Here is a 10,108-nt window from a genome sequence, read left to right on the forward strand (position 1 = left end):
ACAGGTGAGCTCCTTTTAATGGTGTTCTGGCACAGGAGCCCCTGCTGTTACAGGACTGGAGGTCACATGGGCACAGTATGAGGTAAAGTGAGGAGCTGGCATGTGATGGCTGGAGGCAGTGGGCGTGGTGACAGGAGGTGCACCCTGCCCTGGCTTGTCTCAGCTTTTTGAGTAGCGCCTCTGCAGGGATTCCCAGTAGAAGCAGATGTGCAGTGAGGCAGCCTGGGCTGCAGCCAGGCACTGCTGGAGCTCGGCATCAGAATAGAGCCCCTTGGTAGTGGACATCAGCAGCTTCTGCTCCACGCTGTCCAGAGCAAAGGTCAGGATAGCCCGGGCCTCCTTTTCTTGCTTGGTCGTGGGGTCCAGCACGAGATTACCATCAGAGTCCAGGGCACAGCTGACCCCGCAGAAGAGAGCCCGCATGGGCACACCTGCATCCACCAGTGCCATGCAGGCAGCATTCAAGCAGCAGGCCAAGAGGAAGCCGGTGTCGCTCACCACCTGCAGCACCACCGTGATGGAAGTGCGGGGGTGCAGGCCTCCCAGAACCACTGCTTCACACATGTTCCCGATAAGCCGCTCTCGGCTTTTCTCAGCCACACCAGGCAGCCTGATCTTCGGCCTCAGGATCACTTCGAGTGTAGCCTTGTTGAAGATTTCTTTGCTGATCTTCACCTCGGCTGGCCCGTACACTCCAGCCAGGACAGAGGTGTCACCTTGCAGAAAAGAAGCAGATCCATCCAGTCGGTACAGCAGGTTCTGTTCACAAGCAAAATGCCGGAGGCTGCAGACTGGACTTCGAGGGCTGGACTCTGTTCTGGTGTCAGTACTTACCCGGGCGTCTGCACGCTTTGCTACCTCCATAGCTGCCAACCAAGCGCGTGGCCCTACCGTAGCTTCCTCCCAGCCGCGCGCGCTCCATTTCTTTTATATTTTTCAATTTGAGCTAATGATTCTCTGGATTTCCTCAGTATCTGTTATGTCTCTGTTTTCTTTTCTATTTCTATTATTTTGTATATTCTCTCCATTTTTTTTTTAGTTTGTATGGATAAGGGTTTTTCTATCTTGTTCTTTTTTCTCAAGAAACCAAATTGTGTTTCATTAACTCTTTTTTTCTTTGTTTCTATTTTATTGATTTCAACCCATAGTTTGATTATTTCTTGTTGTCTACTCCTCTATGATGTGGTTACTTCTTTTATTTCTAGGGCTTTCTGGCAAGCTGTTCGGTGGATCTTAAGTGCAGTTAGAGAGTTGTTGGCTACCACTAATGTATGCATGACACTACTGCACCCTTAGAATAATTGTGCCATGATGGTTATTGTTATGATTCATAGGCATCATAGCTGGGTAGGATTGTTGGTTGCCTTCCTCCTTTGGAAGCCTACATGGTGCCTTCTGATACCATGAAAGGTATACTTTAGGTAGAAGGCAACCAGGTTATTTCTAACTCAGGGGCCTCTGAGCACTGCATCTATTCTAAAGTACATGGTGCCTTCAGCAATAGGGATTTACCTCCCACCTTTGGGAGTTAAACAAAGAGTAATAACAAAAACATGCAATATTTGGGTAATGTTTTGGAAAACCTTTAGCAACAACACAAAAGAGAGCTAGCTACTCATGCCTAGTGGAAATATTTGTGTCTTTGTTAGATTGCCTTGGGCTCCCAGAGGGAACATTGTCAGTCCATATTATATTAATTTCATCTTCACTTTCTTTCTTCTAATCCCCCCCCCATCTTTCCTCCATCCAATTCCTCCCATATCCCTCTCACTCCCTCTCAAATTTGTGGCCATTTTAATATTTATTTAATATATATTAAATATATCACATATATCACAATTATATAGCTACACCTTCTGAATCTGTTTGATTTCAGGGATGACAACTTTAGATAGTACAACCAAGAAGGAGTCCAAATAGGCTTTTTTTTTTTTTTTTTTTACAAAAAGGAGGGTGATAAGTGATCTAAAAGAATAATTGACTAACACATTTAGCCATTAGGTTGATGCACATCAGAAATGTACTTAGATTTATCTCTCCCATGTTACAATGTATATCATCAAGAAAAAAAGCAAAGAAAATTCTGACAAGAATGCAAAGAAAAATAAAAATATATTTTGGTGGGAGTGTAAATTAGATTAACTGCTCTCAAAGTTAATATAGGCTTTTATTAAAAACTTAAAAATAGACAAATGAAATATGACTATACCACTTCATATCAATGTTTGTGAGGGCACGATACACAATAGCCATGTTACAGAATCCGACTGTTTCCATCAATAGACGGGATGAAAAAATGTGAGATACAACCATATTCATATGCAATGATGCTTTCATTCATCCACCAAGAAGAACAAAATTTTATCATTTACAAGAAGTTAATGTAACCGGAGGGCATATTCTAGAGCAAAGTAAGCCATATTTGAAAAGTGAAGCATCACACAGTTTTTCTTTTGTGTAATATTTTGTAAATAAGCCAAACAAGTAAAAAAAAAAAAAAAAAGGATTTCTAATGACACGGAAAGAGATATAAGGATTTGGTGAGCTCCCATTAGAACAGGCACACCACCACCAAATCCAGCCTGGGCAGAGACTGAATGAGCATGCAATCAAACAGGACTCTGAATGTGGCTGACAATGGGGGCTGACTGAGAAGCCATTGATAAAGGCACTGTGACTTGTTTCTACTGCATGTACCGGCTTTTTGGGACCCTAGTCTATTTGGATGCAAAGCTTCCTAGGCCAGGATGTAGGGGGGAGGGCTTTGGACTTCCCACAGGGCAGGGTTCCCTGCCCTCTCTTAGGACTGGAAGGGGAGGGAGGAGGAAAGTGGCGGAATGGGAGGGGAATGGGAGGAGGGGAAGAAGTGTAAATATTTGAATGGAAAAAAAGAGCTCTAAGGAATGTGAGGAGGCTATGAGGGGACATCATAGGGATGAATATGATCAAAATACATTACATGTGTGTATAAGAATGAAACGCAATGTAATATATGGCTAATATATGTTAATAACATTAAAATTAATGCACACTTATGAAAGTAATTGATGCAAAAATATTAAATTATAAAATATAATTTGTAAAACTAGTGTACAAATGATAACTGTGGAGACACCAGGAGCCTAGAAAAACAAAAATTAACAACCAATTAGAATGTAATAGAGAACATATCTTTAAAAATTCCAAAATATACATAATAGAGGTTTTCTTATATTCAAATAAAAAATGGACTGAGAAAGAAATTAGGGAAACAATAACCATAAACAGTATAAAATACCTTGGAATACCATTAACAAAGCAAATGAAAGATCTGTATGAAAAAAAATCATGTCTTTTAAGAAATTGACTCTCCCACACTCACTGAACAGAAAAATTAACATAATGGAAATTGCTATCCTACCAAAAGTTATCTACAGATTAAAAACAAATACCCATAAAAATTCTAACACAATTCTTCACAGACCTTAAAAGGACAATACTGAATTTCATATGAAAAAAAAAATCCAGGATAGCTAAAACAATCCTGAACAATAAAAGAACTTTCAGAAATATCATCATCCTTGATTCCAAGCTGTACTACAGGGACATAGTAATAAAAATAGAATATTATTGGCATAAAAATAGACAAGTTAATCAGTGTCATCTAATCAAAGACTCAGACATGAATCCACACTTCTACAGACACTTGATTTTTATAAAGAATCCAAATATACACAATAGAAAAAAGAAAGCATCTTCAAATGTGCTGGTCTAATTGGGTGTCTGCATGTAGAGGAATGCAAATAGACCCGTACTTATTGTCCTGCACAAAAACCAAGTCCAAATAAATCAAAGGCCTCAAAAGAAAACCAGTCACACTAAGTCTATTAAAAGAGAACATAAGAAGCAGCCTTGAACTCATTGACACAGGAGACAACTTCCTAAACAAACACTGATAGTGCAGGTACTAAGATTGATAATTAATAAATGAGACCTCATGAAACTGTAAAGCTTCTGTAAGGCAAATGACACTATTTACAGGACAAAATGGCAACCTACAGAATAGGAAAAGATTTTCACAAACTCCATGCTCAGAATGGGTGCTTAGTCCCTTGTGGGTGGTGTTTTGCCTAGGCAGGTGGTACTGGAGTATATAAGAAAAAACTGAGCAAGCTAGGTGGAACAAAGCAGTAAGCAGCACTCCCCCATGATTCTTTCACAGCTCCTGCTTTAGTTCATTCTTCTAGGTTTGTGCTTTGAATTCCTGCCCTGATTTCTTAAGATGATGGACTGCCATGTGGAAGCATAAGCCAAGTATACCCTTTTCTCATGTTTGGAAATGGTGTTTTATCATGGAAATAGAAACATCACTTACCCTTAAATATTTTACAGATATATTTCCTTATATGTAGCTTCAAGGATGACAACCAAATGCACTACTCTTTCCTACGATTTAAATCAATTATTGGAATAGTTAAAATAGTAAAGTAATGCAATATTAAGAATAAGATTTCTATCTTTCCTTAAGTAGATATTTGCATAATGTGAATATATATATATATTAGAAACTATATGAATATGACTTAAAGGGGAATCAAAAAGTGAAGATAAATAAGGTAAAACAAAACTTTCTACATCTTAGATTTTGAATATCACATTCCCCAAATTACTCTAATGAATATCTCAGCATGAGTCAGGATCCTCTTGGTTTGCACTTATAGCTACAATTCACATTATCAGTAAGCTCACAATCCCCATAACCTTCTATTCCTCTGAAGTTAATGCAACAAACTTCTCTACTATCATCAAGAGGAGATATGGGGCAATTCTCTCCACATTCTATTATTTCTACTCATATTTTCTCATATAAAACTAATTGATTTATAAAGTGATATGATAAGATTAATTTAATTGGTAGGGGATAATAAGTTTTAATAAGCCAGGCTAATGTGGGATTCTTTTCTTTATGTTGTCAATAACATTGGTTAATAAAGAAACTGTCTTGAGCCTATAGCAAAGCAGGGCAGAACAGAGCTAGGTGGGCAAAACTATAAACTGAATGCTGGGAGAAGGAAGGCAGAGTTTAGAGGACAAGCCATGGAGCTGCTGACAGGTAGCTATGCTGAAAACTTGCCAGTAGGCCACGAGCCTCATGGTAAAATATTAAATACTGGAAATGGGTTAATACTAGATGTAAGAGTTAGTTAATAAGAAGCTAGAGCTAATGGGCCAATCAGGGATTTAATTAATACAGTTTCTGTATAGTTATTTTGGGACTGAGCAGCCAGGAACTAACTAGCAGCCTCCCTACAACAAATTGGTGCACAAACTTGGTCAACTAAATCTACTTAAAACCTGAAAAGGCTTAAAAAGGAATCCTAGATACAAAAGAAGAGAGTTAAGTATGGTTTGGTAGTGGCATTTTCTTGGGTGAGCTCTCTTTGCTAGAAGCAAGCAGAAGCATGGTGCCTTTAACAGACGTTTTCCTGATTCAGTACATTAGCAGGAAAAACTGCATTGTTTTGAAACTGTGGCTTCCCGGGCCATGCTACCAGTACAAACTCTGATGAGGTCCAGCTATGAAGCATTTAAATGGGTTTTGTGAGCAGAGTGCTACAACTTGGGTAATAGCAACACAGACCAGCTGTATGTCTAAAAATGTGACAATGTACATGGCCCTCAGAGGCAGCAAACAGCTCCACCATGCTGGACTGGGCAGGACAAGCAAGCAGTGCCATATTTCCCCTAGAAATGGCACCACTTAAGTTCATAAGAAGGGCTTAGCATTTTAAAAAGCACTTTGGGTCAGAAAATAATCACAGATACACAATAAGACAAATTCATTTTTAAAAACCTCTAAAAGAGACACGGTGTATTTTAAAAATGTACATAGCCTTGGGGGAAAAAAGAAAAATAAAGTATAGACAGTTATAAAAGGAAGTAATTTTTTTTTTTGGTTTTTCGAGACAGGGGTTCTCTGTGGCTTTGGAACCTGTCCTGGCACTAGCTCTGTAGACCAGGCTGGTCTAGAACTCACAGAGATCCGCCTGCCTCTGCCTCCCGAGTGCTGGGATTAAAGGCATGTGCCACCATCACCCGGCATGAAGTAAATGGTTTTAAAAAAATAAAATAAAGTCTTTAAAGAGACAGAGTACAGTCATAGATTAAAAGGAGTAAAGAACAATAAGCCACGTAAAGATTGAATGTACATAGAGAGTCTGGGTTACATATATTATTGTGTTTTCTTTGAATTTTTGACTGTGAAGGAGCTAAGTAACCAACATAAAGGTATCTTGACTTCAAAATTTGAGTCTAAGGATATGTTGCTTTGGAAAAGAGGTTCTTCTTTTGTTTCCACAGAGGATGAGAACCTGTGGAATCCTTCCAGACTGATATGGTTTGATGGACCAAGACACTCTGAAAAGTCGCCTTGAATACCCCTCAAAAATTACTTCACCCAATAAGCAGCAGGAAGCAGTTTAGAGAGATCTACTTCCAAATTCCCTAAATAATTGTTTATATTTAAAGAGGGATATGCTATAGAGATTTGCATTGGTATGAATCTTGGTTTATTGATACAAATTTAAGTCAATTTTATTATACTGTGCATATGTATTTCTGATCTTAATTAAGGTATTGTGTTTGTCCAGCTCATTTAAAAATGTAAAATATAATTAAGAAATATATGTTAATAGGGAGTCAACTATAATAGTCAAGCTTGTAGTCATGTTAGTTATGTTTTCAAAATATATATAGATATATTTCACTTAGATAGGTATTCTTCAGATCTTTTAGAGACCTTCAGAATATGGAATTTAAAATGTTTTAATAACTTAGGACTTTTCATGAAAATGAGACACATCTGCTCCTGGCAGCACCAATCTACTTCAAGAGGAAGATGGGCACCAAAGAGGTTCCTTATGGGGTTGGTTAGTCATTTGGACTACTTGATGAACTGGACATACAGGACCCACAGAGAAATGACTGCCAAACTTGCCTAAATGTGAGACGATCCTTTGAGGTTCCTGTTTCATGAAAGATTCTGCCATACATTCTGCAGGACACAGAATAAATTGACTGAAATCTGCCAATATAGGTGGAATTTTCTTTGAAATTTTCTACTTCATGGAAAAGTCTGCTGGATACTATGGACCTGTGGGCTGAAGATTGAATGCCCCAATGCTACAGAAAAACTCTGGGTGATTGTCAAGTCAGTGAGATGCCTCTGTCAAATCTAGAATTTTGGAAGTTGTTTACAAAGAACTTACTGCTTACTTAGGTAATATTATATCCTTCTGAATTCTTTGATAAAGATGAATAATAGTTATAGTTTTATTAATTACAATAAAAGATAAAGTAGATATAAATATTGTAACTATAATTCTTATTTAAGTTTTATGTAATTTTACTAGGTTAAAGTTAAAACCTTTCTTTTTATTTAAACAGAAAAGGGGAGGTGATGTGGGATTCCCCTCTGTATGCTGTGAATACCATTGGTTAATAAAGAAACTGTCCTGAACCTATAATAGAGGAGGGCAAAACAGAGATAGGCAGGGAAAACTAAATTGAATGCTGGGAGAAAGACGGCAGAATTCAGAAGATAAACCATGGAGACAGACATGCTGGAACACAGATATTTTGCCTCATGGTAAAATATAAAAAGCTGGAAATGGGTTAATACTAGATGTAACAGTTAGTTAGTAAAAAGCTAGAGCTAATGGGCCAAGCAGTAATTTAATTAATACAGTTTCTGTGTGGCTATTTTGGGACTGAGCAGCCAGGAACTAGCGGCTTTCCTATAACACCAGTGTTCTTGTTCAATGTCCATCTATTCTCAACATCAGCTTATTGTTCTGTAGACATTTTTTTGTTCATATTGGGAATGATGGGGAAAATATTCCATTTCTTCTCATATAATTTTAGAATGTAGAAACTGTAATAATATGAGGTAAATGTTAAAATAACCCCTATGCATTACAGGAAAATATGAAAAAAAATAATTGAGAATTAACCCCGCCCAGCGGGTCAGTTATTCCAGGGTCCCAAAGAGGCGCTATCTGAAAAGACATGGGCGGGAAAGAGGAACAAGGCCAAGCAAGATCTGTTGTCATTGCCTCACTTTATTAGCGAAATGGTTGTGGCTTGTATAGCCCTTTAATGAGGAATTTGGCTTGGGATGGGGGCAGGGGCATGGCAAGAGCAGGAAGGGATCTTGCAGCAATGGTCACGAGTCGACACTTGGTCACCAGTAGGTCACGAGGTCATGAAAAATAGCGTCTAATAGAATAACTTGATTCATCATTCCCTTAGTTGTTGAGTTTTAGCAAGAGATGCTTAACAAAATCAAGTGTGCATGATAAGAAAAGGAAAAAAAAATATGTATCCTGAGTGACATTTCCTACACTAAGTCCACTGCTTCAATTTTTAGCTTTCTTGTCTGCAAAGACTCTTTAGAAACAGATTTGTTCTAATATTAGAAAAAGTGTGCCAGGTATTTACTATTTGTGAAGAAATCTTTTATTTAAAAAAATAGGACCCATGATGGCGACCTGGGAGAATTATTGAGAACACCCAATCAAAACTTTTCACACAGCGACACTCCAGTACCTGTGATTAGACCTAGAGGACCAGCTTTCCTACTTATTATGGACTTCCCCAACAAGAATCTCAGAAATAAATGTGTTGACGTCTTACTAACAAGAGTGGCAACAAAGTCAACATAAAGCACAAAGTGTCAACTATTCAGACTTAAGATTCACAGGGAGCCCACTCGCTCCACACCAGAGGTGGCGCCAGAAGAGTAACATATTCAGCGAGCCTCTCTTTCTTCACGTTACTTTCATTGGTGACTGCGCAGTGACGTCATTCTCAGAGCGTCAAAAGGTGGCGTGAGGCCAGAGGAGCGGCGGCTGGAGCTCTGTCGAAAGCTAACCCCTACTTCAGCAGAAGCAAGAAACAGGTACAAGTTTCAGCCAAAGTCAAGGTGAGGAGGCGAATGAGACTGAGAAATTCGCAACATAGAGTACCTCCCACTGCCTACCCCCTACCCCTCGTTGTCACCCATCTCCCGCCATTTCCACCAGGGAACAAGTGGTCATTCTCGTAGATTTACCTCAGGAGATCCCTTTGCGGCACTGCAGCTCCTTTGGCCTGCCAGTGCCCTTGTTTTAGTTACGGCCAGTCACAGAGAATAGTTTACCCAGTCGATATTCTTCAACCCCACAAGCTATGTCCTTGTTATGAGTGACTTTTTCCATTTTTGCCCGCCTAGAAGATAGACTCTCGCCACAAGCCAAAGTGCACGCGGGGGGGTGGGNGTTCTTGGTCTCTATATTAACAAAAGAGAATAACAACACTATTCTCACCCTACTGGAAGCCATGGTTTTATTTTTAGTAATGTCCAATCTCAAAAAGCAGGTCCACATGTATGTGACACGAGTCTCTGCTAACCTTAAGAAGCCTCATGCCAAACTGTGCCCTTTTAAATGGATTTGGTCCAACTCAGAGCAATGCCTCCATCTCAAAGAATAGAACTTGTTCTCTGTTTCATTTTATTTTATTTTATTGGTATTTTTGTTTGTTTGTTTGTTGAGACAGGATTTCTCTGTAGTTTTAGAGCCTGTCCTGGAACTAGCTCTCCTAGACCAGGCTGGGCTCAAATTTACAGAGATCTGCCTGCCTCCGCCAAAGGCCAAAGCGGGGGTGGCGGGGGGTGGGACGAGGCAGCCACGGCAAATAAGCCGCCGCCGCCATTTTTGTTGTCTTTGTCAATGTTGGCGGTTTATGTTCCCAATCCAGAAAACTTGTTGTTCACTCTCTGCTGTGTGATTCCTCATAAAAAAAAATCCACTATCACAAGTTTCACCCTTGTCCTCAGTCATTTTTTTTTCTTAAGATTTATTTCGTGTAGACCATGCTGGCCTCAAACTCACTGAGATCCACCTTCCTCATCCTCCCGAGTGTTGAGATTTAAAGGTGTACCCCACAACCTCCATGCTTTATTTCGTTTTTAATTAGCCCTACCTTCCTGTGGTATATGCACGTGAGTGCAATTGCAGGCAGAAGCCACAAGAGGGTGCTGGGTAAGCTGGAGCCCAAGTTACTTGTGATCGTGATCCATACTCCTTGG

The 10,108-nt window shown here is 39.4% G+C and overlaps 1 protein-coding gene across 1 annotated transcript; it reads right to left on the reverse strand.

The window, feature by feature from the left end:
- Window positions 1–895, reverse strand: LOC126494970 (exosome complex component RRP46-like). Its single transcript, XM_050132561.1, has one exon. It carries the CDS (start codon window positions 862–864, stop codon window positions 160–162), a length of 705 nt encoding a protein of 234 aa, XP_049988518.1. The 5' UTR covers window positions 865–895; the 3' UTR covers window positions 1–159.
- Between the last annotated feature and the right edge of the window lie 9,213 nt (window positions 896–10,108).

Source organism: Alexandromys fortis, unplaced genomic scaffold, assembly GCF_014885135.2.
Source record: "Alexandromys fortis isolate MF-2015 unplaced genomic scaffold, M_Fortis_MF-2015_v1.1 scaffold_428, whole genome shotgun sequence".
NCBI classification, from domain to species: domain Eukaryota; kingdom Metazoa; phylum Chordata; class Mammalia; order Rodentia; family Cricetidae; genus Alexandromys; species Alexandromys fortis.

Bases quoted from the DNA above. Each gene is read 5' to 3' on its own strand.
- LOC126494970 (XM_050132561.1), bottom strand. From the start codon at position 864: ATGGAGGTAGCAAAGCGTGCAGACGCCCGGGTAAGTACTGACACCAGA.